We start from the raw sequence: 23,491 nt of genomic DNA on the forward strand, positions 1-23,491 counted from the left end.
TCATTACATTTCAGTTTAAATGAGTTTAATAATAGGCTGTTAATATAACCACCTAATCAACCCCATCATTTAGTTGCATCAATGGGAGCCCTGAGCTTTTCACTGTGCAACTTGGGGCGATAGGAGATAGTGACAGTGTTTCCCCACATACTAGACACAGGGGGCTCGGTGCATACGAGTCACATGTCACAGTGAAGTCACATATAAGGTTATGCTCATCCTATTACTGAGTGCAGGTTTCATTTTCTTTGAAGTCTCGGGCTCTGCTGGTTGTGCATTTTGTCTGTGTAACATTTTTAAATAATGTGTCTGTTATATGCAGCACGGTGGACCACTGATCTAGTTACAGTTTGTGTTGATTGCTCCAGATGTTTTTCGCCCTCATCCATCTCTCTCATCCATGTTTCCCTTCCTCATTTTCTGTGTCCCATATTGATTCCCCAGAGGGGAGGGGCTGCTGAAAACAACCCTGGATCTTTTCCATCAAGCCGAGGTACGCACACCCGTATCCGCTAATCTCCTTGTCTCTCCACCTCCTAATCTATTTTTTCCGTCCTGTTTCAACAAAGCTGTAAAACCAATGCATTTGTTATTTCATTACACCGAAGGCATACAAGGGACTGGTAGAACAATAGGTTAGTAAATACCAGGCTCCGGTCACTCACTTCCATCTTTCAGATCAAGCAGAGCATGAGAAGGACTTATCGTCACGATGGAAATTCAGTGCGGTACTTTCCCTGGCCGCCTTGGATACATGGGGTTAAACAAGCAAGGTTGCTTGGGGGGGGGGGGGGGGGTGTATCCTATTGAATTGGGATCATTGCCAATAATGTGCAGTGCTTTGTAGAATCGTGGCCGAAATATGTCAGCAAGGATTTATTCCATTTGCAACGGAGCGAGGGAGATAAGAGAGGAAGAGGAACGAGAAGGGACAGAGACGGGAAGGCATACAGATGAGAAGCAGTGAAAGAGTGAAATCATAATATTTGTCAAACTGTGCTTTCTTGTTATTGACTGGCTTCCTTTTTCATTTTTTTAAAAAGTGAAGTTTTCTGGTATTTGGGAAAGTTGTTTTGATTTTCTTTGTGTTTTTCTTTTTGTCTTTGACTCACTCTAAAGGTTCTTTCTGAAGAGGGGCTCCAGCTGTGCTCAGCTCTCCGCACGTTTTCCACTCAGGTATAGACTAACACAACGAATCAATCTGTCTCTCCTCGTTCTCTCCCTGCACACACACGCGAACCCACACACATGCAGGCACACATGCACACTTGCACATAGTTGAGCCTGGCTACCAAATCACAATCCACTCACGTAATACCTTTCCCAAATATCTGGGCACATTACGCACTTTAGATAAAGTCTAATGTGTCGAGAAAGAAGAAGTAAAATAATTATTGTGTAATATTGAATATGAATTAAGTAAATAGAAGAAAGACTTATTTTTACCCAGCATGCCCCTGGTTCTCTGCTGGAATCTGCTTGACTACAGAAAACTGATTGGAAGTTGCAGAAGTCAGCATAGAGGTAAATAATGAGTGAAACCAGAGAGAACAGGCTAAACTCCGAACCCACACACACACATACACACACACACACTGGCACCTGTGCCCCGCATTCGTGTTACGCCTCTCACACAAACACACATCCATCCACATCACCCACTCTGGCATGCCACGGTACCAGGTCTGCCGTATAAATCACACGGCGAGAGGCAGGAAATTAAGGCTGTCACACATTTTCACTGTCCTCCTCTTCCTCCCGAGTTGAGACACAGCAAACAAACGTAGCCCCGGTGTCTTCCTTCCTCTTGCCCTCCACCAACTCCATCCGAAAGTCCTCCAGTTTTTAATTAAATGGCCCCTTTTGACAGCCATTAACGACCGCCATTTATCACCGCTGTGTCTGTGGGTGTGCACATGTGCGGAGGGGACGAAGGTGTGGGAGTTGACTATGACCTCCCAGGATTAATTCATAATCAGGAGACCCGGCTCTTTAACTTGTCTCAGACTTTCTGATTAATTACATTAAACAAACTCCCACTAATGCAGTCCCTCCGTCTCCCTCCACTCCTGTACTTATCCGGCACTTGTTGCACATCTGTGTTGCTCTCATCGAACTTTTTATGCAAATGAAAATGAGCCTCCTAATCAAGGTTTTATGTACTTTTGTCAGTCATGAATAGTTCAACTCTGAATAACAGGGCTGGTGTTTTTAGCTAATTTGTGGTCTTGTGCACGCTTGTAACCAAAGTAGATCGATGGCCCCCCGTGACTCAGATCTGGGGATTAACTCGGCTGGATAACAGACTTAAGCAGTAGATCATGACCTGGCTGTTTCTGATGGATTACATAAAGCAAGAACCAGATTTTAATTAATTTTATCCTCAATTTCTTTTCCTTTTTATAGGACTCGATTGGTGTTTGACCAAGATTGCAAATCCAGTCCACCAAATGTATTACCGTCTGTACATATTGAGCCAGTGTCCGCGGATAGTATCGTCGTAAACCACCTCTGCTGCCCTGAACACCATATATCTCCTGTTTCTGTCTGTTCCAGCTGGTTGATGGGGAAAAGTCTGCGGTGATGACAGAGATGGAGAAACTGGTGGCACTGTGCCAGCAGCTGCAGATGGGGGCCAAGACTCCTGTACAGGGCAAGACTGCCACCTTCCAGAAGGTACCCTTACTACGCCTGTGTGTGCGTTTGTCTTATTCTCTTTTGGGTTTTGTCTGCAATTGTCCTTAAAAATGAATCACCAACTTGTTTTTGCCCCGAGACTGTTATTTTTGATGTATGAGTAATATCCCGCTGAGTGCAAAAACCAGACTCTCTAATTACCTTTGACGGCATCAAAACCTCATCTGCAACAACAGATGAACTAACTGAACTCGCAATAGAGCACGACTAACCGCTTTACTGCATTACCGGCTCTGGCTTAAACTTTTGAGTGATCTGCCGGCATTATCGAACACACGGCGAGAGATTAATGGGCGTTGGTCTGTGAGGAATTAATGAGCATCTCGGGGCAGAGATGAACTGCCTCAGGTCTCCTTGTAATGAAGGCGAAGGTTGGAATCAAAAGGACGGGATGAAGAGTAGCGCTTCCTCTGCTGATTAATGAGCGTCTCTTTGATATGTATCGACTCCTGTCTCTCCATCCTGATGTTAACTTCATCACTCATCACTGAAAGTTTTGTGTGTGTGTGTGTGTGTCTCTCTGAGGTTTGTGAAGCAATGGGGATGCGTTTTATTTCTTTGTGTTTAGGTGGACTCATCCATTCAGACGGCGAGAGGCATCTTGGCTGTGGTTGTCTCCGTCCTCCCATTCTGTAACAAGCTCAATAAAAAGGTGATCATCTGGTAGTAATTCATATACATTTAATAGACTGCCATTCAGAAGAGTGCATTCCTCAACCAAGGCCCAACAGTCCCCGTATAAAACCACTTTCAAATTCACTAGATCAGGATTCTTGTTTGGATCTACACCAAATTGCCACCTAAACATCAGGTAACAAGTCAGAATGTTTTTTTACCATAATTATTCTCTAAGAGATTTAAGGAAAATGTTGAAAAACACCTGATCTCTTTTTTTTTTTAAGAATCCTGGATCTAAATCCACACCTAAATGTAATTGGTTCTTCCCTGTCCCAAAACTCGACCTTCCATCATCTTTCGTGGAAATCTGTCCAGCAGTTATTCCATAATCCTGCTAACTACCTAGCAAGTCCAGATGAAAACAATACCTCCTTGTTAATAGTATAAACTGTGTCTCTCCATTATACCTGTATTTAAACTTTTTTGTCTGTACTTTCATTTTCTATACATTTGCAGTACAAGTCAGAGAGAAGCAGCCTGGGCTCCCCGCATGACTGGAGAGAGAGGCAGGATGCGTCGACACCTGTCAAAGAGGAGGGAGCTCTCAACAGCATGAACAGCAACGGCTTCGGTGTCAAGTCAATGGAGCAGCACATGGCCGGTCTCAACCTGCTGGAGAGCAAATAATCCAGGAAAACGGTCGCACACTGATTTGTACACTATTCTCCCTCGGAGCAGCACATAGACCAACTCACCTTCCTTGAGAACGTGTAATCCAGGAAATACTTTACTCCCCTCATCCTCATTCACCCACCACGAAGTGGGCCAGAGCTGCTGGGTGAAGCTGGCAGCTTTGGGTTAGTCAGAGTTTGTATTTGCTGTCTGGAGGGTGAATCTATTTAAGGTTTATAAGGAAAAAGCAGACCCGAGCTTTCGGTGCCCATGAGGGTAGTTTGTTCCCTGAAGTGCCAGTTCCACCCCAGTCCACAAGATGGAGACAATCAGCCAATAGTAAGACTTTGCCATTAGTATCGAGCCTTTTCTGGCACAAGCCTGATAAATTGCAATCACCCTTCATTAAGTTGATCATCTGTTGGTGAACCAGGAAGGAAGTTCACTTAATGTTCAGCTCGGCCATACACACGTCTTCACTACGTGCCTCTGCGTAAGAAGTCTATTTGCTTTGTGGTGTTCTGTAAACTTGTTGCACACGTTTGCCAAATGGGGGGAAAAAACAGTGGATTGAAACCCCACCCTGCATGATGTCACCGTCACCAAGCCCTTGTGTTCCAGTCTCCTATGCTCATTGTGCCATAGGCTTGTAATGTCAATACTCTGTATGTCATTTTAGCCATTGTGGTACGTTCTGTCCTCGATGCACTATAGTTAGCATCTCATGTGCATAATTACTGCATAGTTAAGTATTTTAATAGTGGATTACACCACATGATTAATATCTAATTTCCATAGGATATAGACCATCTTCCATGTGCCATGTTAGGAAATGCAAAGAAGAAAAAAACAATTTAATGCCAAATAAGATTGTTCTCATGAAGACGCTCAGATCTTCAGCTTGCTCCCAGTATGAAATGTAAAGCTCTTAGTCCTCCAGCGTTAATTACTGGACACATTTTTATTTTACCCTGGTTTCTCGGCTGCTTAATCTCATCACTGAGATGCTTTAGGACTTTATGTTATTAAGTTCCCGGTCTTGTCAAACCACATTAAGTGTAAACAGTAATTCTCTTTTTCCCACAAAAGATATGAGAGATGATATTTCTGAAATGGCACCAGTGTCTAATAGAGCCTTGAAGTGTACTTGTTATGAAGACTATCATTGTGAAGCTGCCTATGTATTGAGTGGTATATGGTATGTATATTCTGGTACTTGAATCATATATAAATATATAGAGATATATATATATATATATAGTATGTTTCTTAAGGTTATGACTTTGGTACTAGGTGAGGGTGTTATAACAGACGTTAAGTTTAGAGATGCTTTGAACTGACTGAGCAGGTATGTTGGGTGTAGTGGCTCTACAGATGTGAAGAAATCTTAGATCTAGTTTTGGATCATCTATTCTTTTGACAATTGAAAAGCTAAAAGTGACACATAAAAAAATAAACAATATTTTTCTTAAATACGTGTCAGTTCTTTTTAATGATTCTACAAAAATAATTCTAACCAATTCAATTTTTTGGTTCCATTTAATTGCAGTATTCAGAGAATGTAATTATTTCCTCTTTCTACTTGTTCTTCAAATGACAAAAAAAACAAACCAAGGGGGCCTCCTCAAACTTTCAATTTAACATAAAAATAAGTTTAGGTTGAGAAGTACAAAGCTTGAAAGTCTTTTAGGAGTCACCACAAGTAAATGTCACTTTTCCAGGATGGCATCCGCAGTTGTTGTTTTTTATCCAGCCTGGTGGGAATTGAGGGAAGATAAACACCTCCAAAACAGCTGGGACTTGGAACAGGGCGGGAACACCAAGCGCCGTCAGGACGGCTGCGATTCACCAGCAATCCGTTTGGAGACTATTCTTTCAAAGTCCTCTCGGCTCAGAAGATTCTCCGTTATGCTCTTGCTCTCCTCAAACTTTGGCAGGATGACGGCGATGTATCCCTCAGTGGCCGGCTGCTCAGATGAGACAAGATTAACACAGTTCGAGACGTGATTAGCTCCGTGTGCATCACTGTTTATTTACATTATCACAGCATGCGATACCCAGATGTGCACATAATTACCTTTTCCAGCAGGAGTTTAGGTGTTTTTAAAATACTCTCATTGACCTCAAGAAGACGGCCCCTGATGCAGCTAAAAAGATAAGATTTGTGAGTCATCGGTACACGTATGCAGAATATAAATCTAGAAAACAGGCTGTTGCCTCACCTGTAGATTGTGTATTCAGTCTCATCTGAACATGTGATCCTACACAGAGGTGCGAAATCAGTAAGGAACTGTCCGCCCTATAATGAGGGGGGACAAAAGGGTTAGAAGGTCCTGAAGATGCAGATGGACAAGGGTATGCACATAAAGCATGCGGAGCTTTTAAGAGTTACCCGCTTGGATTTCCCAGACACTTTATTCTTCAGCCGACTGCAGCCATCGCTGATCTGGTAGTTGATGCTCGTGATTGTCCGTCCGTTCTGGAGGATCGGGTGAGTCTCTGCTAATGTGACAACACATATTCTGCAATCACAAATTTAATAAATGAGCCTTTGGAATAAGTTACAAATCTCTTGCTTTTCTTTTTTCAATATAGACCTCTGTTGATTCTGTTTATTTAGGTTCACATAAATAATTCCGGCAAGAAATTTGTAACAAAGCAAAGCCATAAGGTAACGGAAAATGCAAAGGAAAGCAATGAGATAATAGAAGAGACTAATATTCTGTTTAGGAAATGAGCTGCAAAAACAATGTTTAAAATATTCAGAATAAAACACATCAGCTAAATAAAGAGGATGATCCGAATAATAGTGTATCGGCTGGAGATAAGCTACTATTGTTGTAAACCTTCGTCCTAGTTTGAAGTTGTAATTTGTCACGTTTTATTTATTTATTTATTTAATAATGCTCCAAATAGTTTTGTTCCCCCACAAACAACAATTCCAAAAAAAAAATAACCCAACCAAACTATCAGGAAATTAAAACATTTACTGGAGGACCTACATTTTCCAAAAGCTCATGTATCTCTAACTACACTCGGTGTGAACTTATTTACCCGTTAAAACAAGGACATGTAGTTTATCTGATAGTAAACACGAGCATGTCTTACCTGTTTGAATGCTGCAGGACGCAATGGTCCTCACACGGTTTCCCCTTCATATCTAAATCAGATCAAGACAATCAGATGAAAACATTAGTGACCATTTTAAATTGCAGTCTATCCCTGTAGGTTCAACTAACGCTAGCTGACTTAGCACCCAGCTAACACCAGGAAAGGATCATTCAGGTTGTGTTTACCTGCTCTGTACCACCGCGTGTAGTACCTCTCAATAACTGAAGGCGCAATGTCCTCTGGGTCTCTCTGCTCTGTGTCGTCCATTAAAACTATTGACAACACGACTGTGAGAAAACACAATAAATTGTAGAAATGTCTGCTACTCCACGATTTGGCTTGACGGACCGCTAATGATGTGGCACAGTAATGGTCCGTCATTTAAACTCGCCCGGCAGCTTAGGTTCCGGATGCTTTTTTTTTACCCGTTTCCCCGGAATGGAAGAGGTGAGTTAGCGGAAGTTTTATAAACTAATGAAATACACGAATGAAGTAAATCTCAACTAACTAATAAAATACACGAAGTTCATCTGAACAGAATCCTGCAAGTAACTAAAAATGACATGATTATTTCACCGGAGTAAGTGGGCATTTGAACAGAAGGTGAAAATAGTCCAGCTCTCACCTCATCCTCCTTCAACACAAAACAACACAACATAAAATGTTTTGACAGTAGTGCAGTTTCCTGATGGTTTCCCTTATTCCAGTCTGCATTTCCAGTCAAGCAGAGTAAACAACTAACTGTGAGGGACAACAAATGACATGAAATAAATGAATTAATAATAAAGTACATAAATAAATGATAAATAAATAAATTGTAGTGATGAAAGGGCAGTTTAATCATTTTCACAGTTATTAAATTATGTATTTCTGCACTTATTTATAATTATGAATTTGTTTGTTCCTCATAGACAACTGCCCTAATGAGCTTCAAGGCTCAGACATCCCTTGTTCAAATTATTGCAGCTTTGAGTTAAAATGCAACATTAGTGGCGGCTGTTCGACATCACGTGAATCGTAATCAAATCTATCCGATTTAATATGATAACAGGCCACAAGGCGGTTCCTGCATAGACTACCTTTGTGTTGTGAACCTGTCAACTGGAGGCCAGGGCACTGTGTACATTTTTTTTAATTTAAAATAGAAATAGTGTATCTCATAGCAGGTTATTATTTTACTACTCATACTGTTGTTAACTGTTATAACGGGGTCCATTGTGAGCACAGTTTTTCACAATGCCCACTAGATGGCAGGCTACTGTTAACAACCACAGAATACCTATCTTGTGTGATTAAAACCAAGTGTCCTCAAATGGGTATCAACGTTAACATTAAACTAATCCCTGAACTACAAAAAAAATCTCCAAATAAAGATTTTGATATATTATTAAGCTGTATTTGTTTATGTTTGAAACAGTTAAACACTCTTTAATGTTTGTTGTTATATTCCCCCTGACAGTGTAAATGTGATCATCTGTGTTCAGGCTTCTATCGGTGACTTCTTTCACTTTGCTCTCACGACTCTTACAGACTTAATGTATTAGCATGTTGAGTCTGCATCCCAGTGGATTATGCAATGAAGAGGTCTGAGGGAGACTGGATCCAGGAATGAAGGAATGTTCCCCTCCCTGGATGTGACAAATAGCCCCTCTCTGACCCAGACCAATCACATACCAAACATATCTGGCCCCCGTGCGCGCCTTGCACTCAGTGGACAATGCTGAGGGACACATAGTTTAGGGCATTGGCACGAGGCAGATTAGGTAATGATGACTTCATCTTGGCGGCACAGGAGCGAGGGAGACTAGGCTGGCGTTCGGGGGCACAATGACTTCTCCATGTATCCATTCCCCGAGACCTGGAAAGTTTTGCTGTCGGGACCCATCGTAATGTGTTTTTCCGTGACCGCTCTGTCTGTGGTCGGCCCGGAGTCTGTAAATACTTCACAGATGAAACACAACACCATTGTGGAGACAGTGGACACACAGGGAGGATCCCATAGATATGAAGTCTTGCATCAGGCGCATCCAATAAACAAGAAACATTTTTTAAGATGATTCAACAGCGTCACTTGTGATTCTTTTCCAGAAATTTCTCACAGAAAACTGCTGCTATTAGAAAGAGTAGATGCTCATCACCTGACTCTGGGAGAAGAGAGTAATAGATTACATTCTGTAAAAAACTCGCAAAGAGGTTTGACAGTTTCAAAATGTTGAATGAGAGGGAAGTGAGTCAGTCCATCCTGTTCACCAGTACATTCCCTCAAAGGATGCTGGTATTTGTAGTGTGCATGAGTGTGTTTGCATATGTGTTTATCAATCGGTTCATTGCATACATGTTCTTGTCAAGTGTGTGTGTGTGTGTGTACATTACCAGCCCTTAAACTTCTGCATGTTGTTGGAATGAAACGCACTCAGTCTCCCCCTGTTCAAGACTCAACTTTGAGGCTCACTCATTGGCCATCTGACAGGCTTCTCGAGTGGCTCCAGCTGCACAGGCATCAGTGTGTGTATGTATGTGTGTGTGTGTGTGTGTGTGATGCACACGCACTGTAGCTCCACGTCAGCTACTGCTACAGCGAGCGGCTCCTCTTCACTCGCCAGCTGTTTGGCTGTTGGACTCCATGCAGTCTCTCCTTCCACATGGAGGATGTCAAGCTTTTAAACAGTGGGAGCTCCTCTGTGCCAAAGCCGAGCCTGATAAGGGAAAAGAGAAGCTCTGACTCAGAGGGGTGACGCCTGCGTGGCTAATTGGATACCTGTGGTGATCCCATTTGTATTATCTTTAGGACTGGACCCACCTCAGTTAAATTCCAGAGCAGAGAATTGAAGATTTCCGTCTTTGTGGCACAGGTTCTGGAGCGTTTCACCAAGACAGATGGAATATTTCTGCGCTCTCGTGCAGATGGAGAGAATTAGTGCAACGAATGAAATTTCTTTTCCCCAAAGTAGTCCATGTAGACAGGCTATCAGTAACACTCTCAGCAGCTCAGTGTTAAGGAGTGGAATTGTATGCAATGCAGGCCTGGTTTCAGTATATCTGCCTTGAATTAATGTCCAGGAAAATAGGGAAAGGCATGCAGTACTTGGAAATAGCTCCCATCTTTTTCCTGGAAAGAAACAGGAGACATACACATTCACACACACACACACACACACACACACACACACACACTCATCTGCAGCTATCATTAAATACACTGAGTAATGTGCTGCCAAAGTGCACATTAGGTACATACAGTGGATCAGAGGATGTATGTTATTTCAGGGTAGCGCTCGTATCTTTTTTAGGGCCAATGTGCTGTCGTGTCAGAGTATTTTAGTGAGAGCACATATAACATTTAACGCTTTAATGAAAGGACCGATCGTACAATAAGGCCACTTCACATATCTGACTGGTTTTCCCCTTGAAAAAGCTTAGTCGGTGATTGTTCCAACATGTAACAGCCCCCCCCCCCCCCCTTCCCGAGCACATTTCACTGAACTTTACATACGAAACGTCTGCACTGGAGCGCTACCTCTCTGTTAAGAACCTGGTCCCGTGTCAAGCTATTATTATTTCTCTCTGATCTGGAAAATCAGCAGCCAAAAGTGCGATTAATCACGTCAGAGCTTTTCTGTTATTTCTGGCCCCTGTCCAAAGGCAGCGGGGGGGCCTCAGGCACTGACTATGTGAGTGTGTGTAAATCAATTCTTGATCAGCACCTTTTTGTCAAAACATTTATCATCAGGGAACTGCTCCAGGTCAAGAGGTCTTGGCTCTCCTAAAGTGTTGATTCAACAATACTTTTTTGTTTCTCATGGAGAGGTATAATGTGGTGTGCAGCTAATGGCTGTCGCTCCATTTTCAAAAGACAAATACGAGATTGATATAATCTTCTCATCTCTGCCAGAAAGGCATTTTCCCCAAAATGACAAACGATTCCCTTAAAGAAACAACGGTTTGCATGAACAACACCCTGAGTGACAGCGAGTTATTTAGACATCTGCTTCAGATAAAGGATATAAAGATATCACTGTTTTAGATGGGAGAGTGTGTGTGTGTGTGTCTGTGTCTAAGCTGCATGTGTGAGAGAAAGGAATTAAATGTCCCTGGCAGAGGTTGTTGTTGCAGGACGTCTCTACTCCCAGACGTGAAATGCTCCCACATCACTGCTGAGAAGAAGGTTTTCTTAAAAGTTAACGTTTGAGAGACACTGCATTGACATAATTTGAGCTTTGGCCTGTTTAGTGTTTGATCAACAGGAAGTGGTTTTGTTTCGACAGCTGACACTTACGCGTCTTTTATTTTAGTCCCTAACGTACATCGTGAACGATATGAACCTCCAGTCCGAGAGATAACAACCCACAAGGGAAGATGAATGTTTCAGTAAGTGAGCGGAGCCGAGCGGATCTGTAGTCATCCGTCACGTATTTGTTTCTGTCTGTGACGGATCCATCTGGTGCCAGCTCTTCGACCTGGAGAGCATTCGTCTTTGTTTCCCTCTTCTTCTCTTTCATTTCACTGACTGTGCAGCACTTGTTCCCGATGCTACCTTTTACCATGGCTGTCACCCTGAGTACCAATCTCCATAGATACATGGGGTTCAACAGGAGCTGAGGGCAATGGAAAGAACATACATGGAATGATCTGCAGGTTTTAGAGGTTAAACTTTGGATTCTAACCACAAATTAGTAAAACATTAAAGTTTATGAGACTCCGAAGAGGACAAATATATATAAGACACCAATTGGGCTTATTTAGGTTGACCGACATTTGAATTTCTAATCAGACGCCACGTTGCCTGTGTTAATTATTTGTGAGGAGCCACGCGGCAGACGGCTGCTTGGAATTCTCCTCATGGAAAATTTGCTTTTCTCCGAGAGGAACTCTTCACCTCGTGTGCTCGCAGCTCGGCAGCAGGCAGGATGCTCTGGGGCTCTGCACTCGGCTGCCAAATTGAATGACAGCAGAGCCAGGTTGTTCCGATTCATCCAAATATCTGTCCTTTAACTGCTTCCCAGAAGAACTCATTTATGCCTCTTGCCTGACTTGAAGCTTTCCAAATCCAAATGTCTTTTATTTCCCCTCATCCAGCAATATTCTTTCAGGCTTTTCACAATCAACCAAGCTTGGTTCTATCGTCCTGTATATAGAGTTCTACTGAAACTCAGAACGCTGCAGCCAGGGGTGATAAAAGGCCCCGACTGGGCACCAAGATGTTAGGGTAACACACCCAGGTGTCGGACCTCCCTTAGCAGAGGGTGTTGTGTGATTCAATGATGATATGTCCCTAATCTCTGCTGTATATGTATATTGGATACTCACCATCTTATCCAATGTTCTAAAAAGAGTTCAGGGACTATAGTAGCTATCAACAGTGTCACTCAGTTCCAGCTGATAAAGCAGCTGTAACACACAAAGGGAAAGTGTCCTTATGCAATTTTTTTTTTACAAAAGGTTGTTGCATATTTTCTCAGCACAGGGAACGTCCCCTCCTTGTTCAGCAGTATTTACGAGAAGTGCTCTCAGGAATGGGAGCAGACGCTGAGTCCTGACAGGTCACGTTGGAGCAGCTCGTTCCCCCGGCAAAGATGTGGAGCTTTTTTTTTTCTTCTGCAACGTTCGCTTTTCTGTTTGTTTTTCCCCCGGCTCCCTGGACGGCGTTGAATATGGTGTGTGTGCATTGGCCGAGGCCCCTGGTTTCAGCATTAAAGGACATGTTCTCATGTGCTGTTTCCTGTGAGGCGAGTGTTGTGGACAGCATCCTTTGGAAGAGGTTGTTTTCGCCTCACCGGGAGGATTTTCAAATTAGGTCTCCCATTACTTTCGTTAAGTCGTGGATTTTCCCAGAGAAATTACATCACTGCCACGATTTTGGCACCGGAAGGACTATTTTTCAGTTCCTGCCATTGTTGTCATTCTACACCTATTGAGGAAGAGGTCCGGGTTAGAGTTTAACATTACATCATGTGATGGTGAGAGAAGTGGCTGCAGTTTTAATTAAAGCAGGGAGTGTGTTTTTGATTGAGCTAAGCAAACATGTATCTGGATTCTAACTAGTGGTGAGGTCAGCGGTTTGGACAGCTGGGCCTCGGGGAGGAGCGAGAGGATGTGGCGAGAATAAGAAGGAACCCGATTAACCGAAAACAGGCCGCAGGAGGACGAATCTCTCTGCATCTCTTAATTTCCTTCATTTATCCCTCACCCCTCTCCCTGCACCTTCTTCTCATTCCTGAAGACGAGAGATGCGGACAGGCCTCGGCTCTCCATTCCTCTTCTTGCAGGGAAAACAAGAAAAAGGCCAGAGTGCAGCGTTCAAGTGTTTTCCTTGGTGCTCACATCCATGGGAACATTGAACAGAATTCAGATGCAGGAACCTCAAATCCCCTTTGTGTCATCTTGAAGCCGGAGACTTCTCGTAAGACAACATGCTCTGCGCAGGTGTCTGCTTTTCTTACGTCTGAGCCGTAACTCTTCCCCCCCTCTGCCCCACTGAGAGCCTTTGTTTTCCTTGGGTACACACACAGATGTGTGATGATTGGCAGGGTGACGGGGTGTTGTCTTTCATATCTGCATTGGTGATGGAGGACGTGCTCACATGATCATCAGGGAAGAGTTGTTTGGAGTGGAATAAGAATGAGCAGATGGGTCGGAGGGAAGGTTCAGTTTATTTTGAACTTTACACAAGGAGCCTTTGAGGAGAAAGATTTCCCAACATCTTCCCCCTCATTTCGGATTCAAGACGTGACCACCATCGTCATCTCAAAAATTCCCAATGAATCATTGATCGGCAACAAATTCCCTCAGAGCACCTCCAGCCTTTTTCCAAACGGGCTCCACGTCGTCTGGAGGGAAGCTGTCTGATGTGAGGAGTGAGTAATGCTGAGTGGACAGCAGCCTCTGCATGGGGCAGCCGCGATTGTTCCACTCGACACACAAATACACACACACAACCACACAACCACACACACACACACACACACACACACACACCCTGCTTGACTTCCCGGTTACTCGCAGGTATTTTACTACAATTTTAAACCCAGGCAACCTTTTTGATCCCTCTGTTTAACTGAGAAAGAAAAAAACGCTGAGCTCGACAGGTCACACACAGTCGGCTCATAAACGTGACGAACGATAGTAAAGAAGACTGGCTGCAGGTCGCCAGCCTCGTGGCTCATTAGTTTGGAGATGTACGCCTTATCAGACAATCTGAAACTGCTCTCAAAATAGCTCAGGTTTCAGTAAGTGTTCCCACGGAAGTTAACACAGCAGCAGTGAAGTTTCACATCCATCATTGTTGGTTGAAAATGACGCGTGATCTTTGAACCTGTTCCTCACAACATGTTTCACTCGTGACCCTTCAATCGACTGCAGTGTTTACCTGTAGTGGGTGAAATGTGATTTCCCTTCTCAAACTGAATATGTAGAATATTCGAGAGGCCTTAAAGGGTAAAAAAAAAAAAACATGTGGTTTTTCACACGAAAAAGCAAAGATTAGATAAAGGTCTGACAAATGATTTCTTATCCAAGTTATCATCCAGTGAGTCCGTTGTGTTGCTGCCACGTATGCATGCAGGCCTCCAGGAGACCAACGCGTCACCTCCAGTCAACTCTTCCTCACAGACTGACTAAGCTCCCATTGCACCTTGAATTCCTCGACATGTTTATCAGGGTTTGACTCTCTGACTCACATGCACCAGCCACGAGCAGGGAACTAAAGATGGTCACGCTGTTTATTTAGACCCAGGCTCATCGGTCTGTTTCCTCAGAGAAGTGGCTACAAATGTTTAGCTCGAGCTGAAATCAGAGGAGGTTCAAAATGTGAAAAATGTCAGAGGAGAGTTTGGTTTTGTAGATTTCCACGCTAGTATCATCACCTAATACTCTATATAATGCTCTGATCAATATATAAACAAAAGATCACATGATCAAATGAGTCAATCAATGCAAATTCAAACTGTTCTCCCAATATGACTTTTAAACCATTGAACATTTATTAACACCACAGGTTTGATTAGGTTTGACGGTTTGAAAGCGACAAAATATAATATAGACATTAACATGACCCAACAGCGCCGACAGCTTACAAGTCCCCTTCATACAATCACAATGACATATAAGACTGTTTCTGGCTCATATGCAGAATACACACACACACACACACATCACATTTCAATTGCACTGTTGTCCACTGCAACCTAGTTCTTTCTGTACCAGGTCAGTCAAAGTGTCGTGCACTTTGCGTTTTTTTTTTCCGTTGAAGTGTGACGTTTGGAATGTTCAGCACAGACCTCTGCTGACATCAGAGCAGTGGTAGATTTCTGAGAAGGACCCCCCCCCCCCCCCCCCGCTTGAAGCTATTCCAGTTTTTTTGAAGCCCACCGCCGCCTCTAGAAGTCTTCGTCAAATTCACTGTGCTGCAGGCGGCTATCGGGGAGAACGTAGACGGATTTGCTCTTCTTCTTCCTGCTCTTCCCCCGGAACTGTGCATTGTCCTGAGTCTCAGAGAAGGACAGGTAGGCGGCGATGCTGTTTCTGACCCCGTAGCTCACCGCGTTGTCACTGCAGCTCTCTGTGCTCACCAGCTGCCTCCTGCAATGACAGGAGATGTAGACATTCGATGAGAACAGAGCAGCTTAGCATTACAAATGTCTTCTTCCACCTCCAAATCTGCAATCCAAGTCTACTTTTGGATATTTGATCCAGGTGAATAAAAAGTCTGCTTCAATGTTTAGAACTGTAAATGGAAACAAACCTTATTTACTTTAAATTCTTGCATCTAATCTTTGCTATTTTCGACAATCAAAACCATCTTAAGCTGACTCGAAACAAACTCCCTATCTGCAGTCACCATCACCGAGCCCGTATCGTACCTGTCTACTTTCTTCCAGTCGAAGTTGCGTCGCATGACAACGGGCGGAGCTGCAGGATCGACTGGTTGAGGGGCCGCGGCCGACAGGCAGGGAGCGGTCAGCACACAGCATAGGCCGTCTGCAGCGTCTGTGAAGGCAAAGGCGGGGGTAACTATAACACTGCTCTCTGTTATTTTCCATAACTGCAATAACCTCTGTCACACTCTGTTACTCAAGAGCACACACACGACCACACTTGTGAAGTGGGTATTTGCCCCGAAGAACTGCAGTTTTCCAGAAAGCAATGATAACACTTTTTTTGTGCTACTTTGCATGCAGTATGTCACTTCCTGTTTTGTTCCAAAAATGATTCGTCAGAGCAGGAAATGTATTTATAAAAACGCGACCTGATAAGAAACAGTTCCACATTGAGATCACAAGTTGTTTTGGGTTCATGTGGTTGCACTAGTGTTTTCGCTCACGTTCAGCTCTACATGTGAAGTTTTGATCATTATTATTAGTCTTTCAGGCCTGTGTGTTTCTAATGAGCTGTGCTATATGAAGTGTTTGTGTATCCGCCCACCTGAGTAGTGGTTGACCATATCCTCCAGGCACTGGAAAGTGAGGCGGGGGGAGATGTAGTACCAGCTGTTGTCCAGTCGGAAGATGCGATAGTGCTTTATGTTCCGGTGCCTCACTGAGAGTGAGTACTGGCCTGAAGAACACAAACACCACCCACTTAATGATATCAAATCAGATTATATGCAGTATCTTCATATTTATTGTACAAGAGACTGTTATTGATTTTCTTGTCTACATGTAAATAAGTGAACGGCTTTACTATTGTCTGAGCTTGTTTCTGTTTGAGTATCAAAGGAAATGTGGGCGTGGAGTTCCTCTTCGTTGAGCTCTGACCAGCGATATTCCTGCGTGTACACATTTTAGTTAATGTGATCATGTTTCTGCTGTTCTGTATTACACAAAAAGTGTATAGAAACATTTTTTCTCCATTGGCAATCCTCAAGGATCTGTGTATTCAGTTGGAAACATCAGTGAAAACTATTTTCTCATTAGTTTCAGACTCAAGATTCGCGCCCTCTCCTTCAGCACAAAACCTCTTTTTCATGATTTAAGTCTGACTTGTTGACTTCTCACTTCTTCCCTTTGCTTTCTAACAATTACTGAAACCCGGCGTTTATCCCAAATGAAAAGGTGACTGCCGCAGACGCTCACCTCTCTCCCTGCCGCTCTCCCGCACCAGAAACGCACCCACTCGGTTCACAGGTAGAAGCAGCAGCTCTTCGGCCTTTTGCCTCTCCACCCCCTCAAACAGCCACCTGACACAGCAACAAACATCAGCCAGAGATCAGATTAAATGCAGAACATTTACCAGTTTACACCATGGAAACTGTCACACGAAACACAACTGATATCTTGGTCTCTTCGGAGAAAGATCTTAGAGATAAAGGTGAAGAAAGATTAGGGATTTTTTTGTACACTCAAACAGACCAGCTGTAGACCAATGAGGACAGCCTCAGTATCATTGAACTTACCCGTGATAGACCTTCGCCGCATGAGTGTTGGGGATGTAGTTCTCCTTCCGTGATTGGACGGAGCGAACCCTCCACCAGTTACCCTCCCTGACCAACGCAAAGAGGCAAAGAGGAATCAACAGTTGACCTTTTGTGTGAGCACTTCTCCATACTCTGAGAGCTCCTTCGCTGTTTCTAGTTCCTCATATTTTATTTATGATCTTCTCTCCGAAAAAATGCACGTCTGGGTCAGAAAGCTGGGTACTTTTCAAACAAGAATGCAAAATGTGATCGTACTGTGCGAGGACTTGGAGCTTCTCCCCCATCCGGTAGATGGGTTCGCTGATATCAGACGACGGGTAATCCTGGAGCACCACCACCGTGTTGTCCTCAGAACCTGCCAGGAACAATATTTACGGCATTTACAAACAGACACGCAATGTTTCACAGACTTGCTTTGGAAAAGTCAAAGAATGTCCAAAAAACGAAGCCTTATCAGAATTTATTGTCAAATAATGTGAGTGTTTGTTTGAATTAGTTTTCAGTGTAATTTACTCTATTATGACATTCCTGATATGGTCATATTAACAAAGCTGTGCATGTTTCAAAGCATGTGAACACTTTCTGGCAGCCAAGAGGTCAGTGAACTTCAGTGCAGATGTGTTGCAGAGCACTTTTCTTACGACATTTGTTTTGGACATGTACTCTGTAAATGCTACAAGTACTTCCACCTTTTCGTAACTACTTCTACTTGCTTCAGCTCAGAAACTCCATTCCAGCTTTAAAATGTTCAGCTCATATAGATTTCACACTTTTAGAAATATTTTAAATGGTATATATAAATGTTTCCTATTGAAATGAATGGGCACAATGTTCACGTCTTCTAAAATGTCACCACTTTGAAATGCAACTGTTCCTTCACATTTCCAGCTAGAGAGTTCCTTTAAGCTTTAAGGAGTACGCCACCAGTCGGCCCACACACTCTATTTAAATATTTTCACACATGCAAAAAAATATCTGGAGCTGCAAAACTTGAGCTAGGACTTCTGTTGACAAATTCACACAATAGGTGATAAACAAATGCAGGATGTGTAATTATTTGTGATCTGCGACCCTTCTCAAACTCTCCACACTACTTCAGCTGCTTCAAACTAAAACTAAATTGGTTTCTTCACCACATTTTTTTGTGTTATTTAAAAACTTACTCTTTTGAGAGCTGTCAAAGTTGTCGAGCTTGTCCCCGGCGATCCCACCTTTCATCATGTTCCCCATCTTCCAGACGGGCTCCAGCCTGAAGTGACAGCAGACAGACAATGAGATGTAAATAAGCCAATCGGTTACATTTTCCACTTGTATAACAAGCTGTATTTTTTCTATACCGCTGAACTTCTCTCTGCCTCTCCACCACAAAGTTTGTAACTTCCTAAAAACTCACAATTGCACGATGTCCCCAACAGACTCATTGCAAAATGGGACTGCTGAGGTGCGATGTGTATGTTTCCATTGCACCATCGAGTTCTGTTTAACTTTCAAAATACTAGCGCTTTCAAATTGCAAAGCATTGGTCATTTTATATTATGATTCATCAGATTTGCACATTTGTGTGCTTGCATTTCAACAGAGGCTTGCACCACACAGTGTTCAGATGGAAAGGATGGAGGGTCAACAGTTCCCTCTGTACGGAATTGAAATATGAACACCTACCTGTAGGATTTATAGTTCGCCTGCTGCGACGGCATCAAGTGTGGTACGAGCGATGATGTCCCGAACCGGGCATGGTGGCGGTGCTTGGTACTAGAGAAGTACCATGTTCACAGAAGTTTACAGGAATGACCCGTCACAGAGTGTGGCAACAGACCTGCATCTGACTGCAAACACACTTCCTGTATTGAAATGAGGAAGAGGGCCAGCGCAGCTTATGAAAGAGGAGCATGCTAATGCCACATACTGCCACTGTGGTTATCTCTGGAAATAGCTCATATCCATATAGAGTTCGAAAGAAACAAAGTATAAAAAGAAGAAAATGAACTGGTTCACGGAAGATATTCCGACCACTAACGTGATTTAAAACTTATTTATTGTTTTTAATTGATATTCCATGGCTTGATTCAATAAAACAAACACTCATCTCCCTAATTTTAACATAATCTTTATTGAATTTTTTGCAGCTAAGCATTTTTGACTCCTATTTTTTGAAAAAGCTAACAAATATCCTTTTATTATGACCAAATTTACAGCCCCTGAAAATGAAGGTCTGTGCTACTAAATCTTCTGTGTAACTTTTTGGCGGCCTGCTGCCACTGTGCTGACAGTGCAGATCCAAGATATCATTTTAAAATGTCTCCCGTAACTCTCCGTTTGACATTTATCAAGTTCAACTCTCGTATAAGGACGGAATGAGTAAACCTGAAGCCTCAGATCCCCGGTTACATAAGAATATTCCTTTGTGACACACTTTACTACTCTCAGGACAACTTAGCTCATGTATTTTCCATATTAAAAGCTGGATTAGTCTCCTGCACATCGAGCCCGGTTTCTCTTGCCACCTTTCGCTCTCCGCGTGCACAAATGGTGAAGGAAAAGCAAATTGGAGACAGAAGAAGATATCAGCTTCCTTTTTCAAAATCAACTTTTTCCAGGAGTCTTAAAAATAGAGGTATAGAGGAGTCTGAGAAACCATTGTCACATGAGAGTGATTGGAGCTTTATCAGACAAAAACACTGAGCTGGCTGTTCCTTTGGTTGGCTTCCTGCTCTGTGTGTGTGTGTGTGTGTGTTTGTGTGTGTGTGTGTGTGTATGTGTGTGTGTGTGTGTGTGTGCGTGTGTAGGAGCGGAGTCATTACAGACATACACATATTCCTTTGAGGGAGAACCCAGGAAACAGACATCACATTCCATCTAAACTGAACTGTTGCTAAACCGTGCGTCAGACTGAACTCAAAAGTTTTTGCTGCTCTGGGAAGAATAAAAATGGCTTGGTGGGTGGTGACTGGTGTCTGAAGCCAGAACTCAAACTGTTGTGGCTGCAAAGAAGGAAGGAAGTCTTCATCGGCTTCAGATGAAAATAAATACACCGTCAACGTGTAGATGGTGAGGCGTTAAGACCTCACATTTTTATCTCTACAGCAGAATTTGCAGTATTTCCTGTGGTCTGATTCATAAATTTTTTAGAGCGTTTCAAAGTAGGTTTCAGTCGTACTTCAGCCCAGATACGAGAAAAGATCTACATTTCTCATCTGATGCTATAAAGCCATGCATATAGATTTTGGTTCCATTTTAAGCTCATACCTCATAACCGTCTCTGTGTGAAAGGGAACTTTAAATAACCAAGTACTCAGTACAGCGCACATACTTTCTTCGAGACCCAACTGTCCCACAAAGTGAGTCATTAACTTTAGTGGGTGTAATCCACTTTTAACAGCGTTCGGCTTTCATTTCTAAATAGCAAATAAATGACAAAGAAGTACACATGTAAGAAAACAAAAATAAGTCTCGTAGAAAGAAAGAAAGGCAAAGCACAAGTTTAACAGCTCGAGAGTGACCCTTTTAAAATCTGTATTTCAGCACATGGGGATATTTAAGAACCCGGCTCTTTACTCTGGAACATTTTCTTCCTTGACGACAGAGCTTGTTTTATTTTCTGTTTTTCTATTCAGCTCCTGGCTCTGGTCACTGAAACGCACCGGGACCATGTGTCTCTTTGAATAAGTCCCTCGCAGACATAACACAGGTGAAAGTCAACCAGTGGAGCCGTGCACGCGGACCTCCAGCTCAATGGACTCTTTGTTGGCTGAAGATGAGAAAACTGTATTCCTCAGTTATTTTAGGTAATGATCGAGACTCCCTCCCATCCCAGTTCCCTCTATTAGCCGGGTGTTTATTTGGCGAATCGCATGAATGACGATTTGCAAATATTGTCTTTTCTTCTAGATCCTTGTCTCGAGTGAATACAAAAAGAATGTAAGGGAATTCCTTTATTCACAAAATGCTCATGAAAGCAGTGGAGCAGGTGTGAGCAGGTCTGCAGGCTCACATTTACCTGTCATGTGGAATTGTTAAAGAGCCTCTGCAGTGATTGATGTCTCAGTTCCCAGTTTATTACACATGTAGGAGAAGTTGTACGCTCCACTTTTGAAGACGGTCCGGGATTTTTTCTTTGCACTTTTTCCGGGCAACACATACAGACAGCTTCTCTCTCACCGTGCCTGGCATGGGCGGCAGTCGCCAGTGGCTGTTGTCGAGCCCCGAGTCTGAAAGTCAATGAAGGATCCAGGGAGAGGTGATTACCACGCCCGCCGTCTAAAACTGCAAAATTACTGGCTGTAAAAGAATTTCCGTTACACTTAATTTTTTCTAGGAGTCTGAACCAAGACATGCTGTCAAAAGGTGAGTGCCACTATTATAAATCTCTCCTCAGCTCCTCTTTTCCTAAAAAACAATACACATTCCCAGGGGCGGACTGGGGGAAAAAAGTGGCCCGGGAGTTTCTGTCAGACCGGCCCACTCAATACACGGCGGTGCGCATGCGTATAACTGGGTGCCGCGTTGCGTGTATGTATGCAAATCCAAATTCTCTACACTTCGGCTGTGTAAGAACCAATTTAGAGGTGTTTATTAATAAGGTGGAGATCTTTTCTTACTTTGGACTTCCGAAGTCTGTAAAACACATATTAAAAGACACTTAAAAAAAAATCGAAAAATAGTCACCATGAGTGTGAAGACCGATTGCGAGTAGCAGTATAAAAGCAGTCAGTGCGAATAGTTAAGTATAGCTCTTGGAGAAAATTACGCTTGTGCCGCTGTTTCAACCATTGTAGGGCTGATGCGATGATGGGCGTGGGCCGGTACATCATAGTGATGGGCCGTTGGATTTATATTTTCGGCCATCGGCCCACCGGGGATGTCCCCGGTATTCCCGATGGCCAGTCCGCCCCTGCACATTCCACACGCTCGGACACCGGCAGTTAGCCCTCATGTGGTTGTTGAGCAGTATCTAAATCCAGAAGCGAGGCTGACCCCACTGGACACGAGACCACAGGCCTGAGAGGAACCGGGCGTGTGTTGGCTGCGTGTGAATGCATCGCGGCCACAGGTTTTATCCACAGACTTTGTAGGTTTAAAATCCCTCTGAGGCCCAAAATACTTATATATAAAGAAGCCCCGGAACCCTCAAGCAGTTGGCCTGTCATTATTAATGCAAGGCGGTTACTGTATGTGGCTCATGGAGGCATCTGGAGCATCGTATCCACCAAAACCATCTGCACAAGCGATCAGCCCTCCCTGCTTCTCACATCCATTAATGCATTCCTCCGAGCTCTCAAAAACGATCCGTCTGAGTAATCCTCTGATGGATTTTTAGCAGTGGTGTTATTTTTCTTTTTTTGCTTATTTAGCAATTTGAAATAGCTGCAATAACGTTTTTGTTCCCGAGCATCATTCCGAATCCTTTGGGGGTTTTTAATGGGAACGCAATTGGATGAAATTGCATTAAGAGATCGGAGTCACGGCATTGGTCAGGAGGAAGAGCCAAACTCCTCAGTGAATCCACAACAACAACTTTCAGACCTGGAAACATTTCCAGACCTTGAAACATTCATTCCAGTCTGCCGCATTAATGAGACCTTACTTAATGGCTTAGGAAAATATTGCTCATGAGAGTTACATCACTGACATCACCGTGAACCGCTACCACCGTTAAAAAAGAATCTGGTGCCGAGCAGAGTGATGACACCCAGTTAAGTGGAGGCTCTTCACAGAGCGGCGGCGGCCGGGCCTTCAAAAAGATACCCACAAGAAAAGTAGTAAATCACACATAAGTGCTGCTGTGATGCTGTACGCTACCGTATCATTCATAAAGCTTGTTTGATACTATTTGTGCTTGGATTGTTTTCAGCATTTAATGCATTCAAAGCCTATAATCAAGTCACGATGTAATGGTTTTAATTGTTTGCGGGGAAATCCGCCATTTATAAAATCGCCCTCACATCCGCGAGTGATCACAGGGAAAGATGCAGCACGTAATTC

The 23,491-nt window shown here is 43.2% G+C and overlaps 3 protein-coding genes across 4 annotated transcripts in view; 1 reads left to right on the forward strand and 2 right to left on the reverse strand.

The window, feature by feature from the left end:
• Nucleotides 1-5,460, forward strand: part of ctnnal1 (catenin (cadherin-associated protein), alpha-like 1) — a 46,509-nt gene extending 41,049 nt beyond the window's left edge. For both annotated transcript variants that reach the window (XM_062409531.1, XM_062409532.1), the window contains exons 15-19: nucleotides 445-493; nucleotides 1,120-1,176; nucleotides 2,557-2,676; nucleotides 3,266-3,349; nucleotides 3,832-5,460. In XM_062409531.1, the coding sequence (XP_062265515.1) occupies nucleotides 445-493; nucleotides 1,120-1,176; nucleotides 2,557-2,676; nucleotides 3,266-3,349; nucleotides 3,832-4,002 (481 nt within the window). In that variant the 3' untranslated portion in view covers nucleotides 4,003-5,460. The remainder of the gene's footprint in view (nucleotides 1-444; nucleotides 494-1,119; nucleotides 1,177-2,556; nucleotides 2,677-3,265; nucleotides 3,350-3,831) is intronic.
• A 47-nt stretch (nucleotides 5,461-5,507) lies between these two features.
• Nucleotides 5,508-7,467, reverse strand: abitram (actin binding transcription modulator). Its single transcript, XM_062409534.1, has 6 exons — nucleotides 7,284-7,467; nucleotides 7,096-7,147; nucleotides 6,380-6,509; nucleotides 6,210-6,286; nucleotides 6,065-6,134; nucleotides 5,508-5,954 (listed from the first exon to the last, which is right to left on the reverse strand). The coding sequence occupies exons 1-6, from the start codon at nucleotides 7,363-7,365 to the stop codon at nucleotides 5,817-5,819; spliced, it is 549 nt and encodes a 182-aa protein (XP_062265518.1). The 5' UTR covers nucleotides 7,366-7,467; the 3' UTR covers nucleotides 5,508-5,816.
• A 7,587-nt stretch (nucleotides 7,468-15,054) lies between these two features.
• On the reverse strand, nucleotides 15,055-19,324 carry sla1a (Src like adaptor 1a). The gene is made up of 8 exons (XM_062410514.1): nucleotides 19,172-19,324; nucleotides 18,673-18,758; nucleotides 17,765-17,864; nucleotides 17,489-17,575; nucleotides 17,169-17,272; nucleotides 16,519-16,650; nucleotides 15,957-16,083; nucleotides 15,055-15,675 (listed from the first exon to the last, which is right to left on the reverse strand). Exons 1-8 carry the CDS (start codon nucleotides 19,204-19,206, stop codon nucleotides 15,474-15,476), a joined length of 873 nt encoding a protein of 290 aa, XP_062266498.1. The 5' UTR covers nucleotides 19,207-19,324; the 3' UTR covers nucleotides 15,055-15,473.
• Nucleotides 19,325-23,491: the final 4,167 nt, after the last annotated feature.

Source organism: Platichthys flesus, chromosome 17, assembly GCF_949316205.1.
Source record: "Platichthys flesus chromosome 17, fPlaFle2.1, whole genome shotgun sequence".
Classification (NCBI taxonomy): Eukaryota; Metazoa; Chordata; class Actinopteri; order Pleuronectiformes; family Pleuronectidae; genus Platichthys; species Platichthys flesus.

Excerpts from the sequence above, each read along its gene's own strand:
- abitram (XM_062409534.1), bottom strand. The coding sequence starts at position 7,365 with ATGGACGACACAGAGCAGAGAGACCCAGAGGACATTGCGCCTTCAGTT. Across the intron at positions 6,287-6,379 it reads TGTCTGGGAAATCCAAGCGG|GGCGGACAGTTCCTTACTGA; the intron begins GTAACTCTTAAA and ends CCCTCATTATAG. Across the intron at positions 5,955-6,064 it reads CTAAACTCCTGCTGGAAAAG|CCGGCCACTGAGGGATACAT; the intron begins GTAATTATGTGC and ends TCATCTGAGCAG.
- sla1a (XM_062410514.1), bottom strand. The coding sequence starts at position 19,206 with ATGCCGTCGCAGCAGGCGAACTATAAATCCTACAG. Across the intron at positions 17,576-17,764 it reads AAGCTCCAAGTCCTCGCACA|GGAGGGTAACTGGTGGAGGG; the intron begins GTACGATCACAT and ends TGCGTTGGTCAG. Across the intron at positions 16,651-17,168 it reads GGAGAGCGGCAGGGAGAGAG|GCCAGTACTCACTCTCAGTG; the intron begins GTGAGCGTCTGC and ends TGTGTTCTTCAG.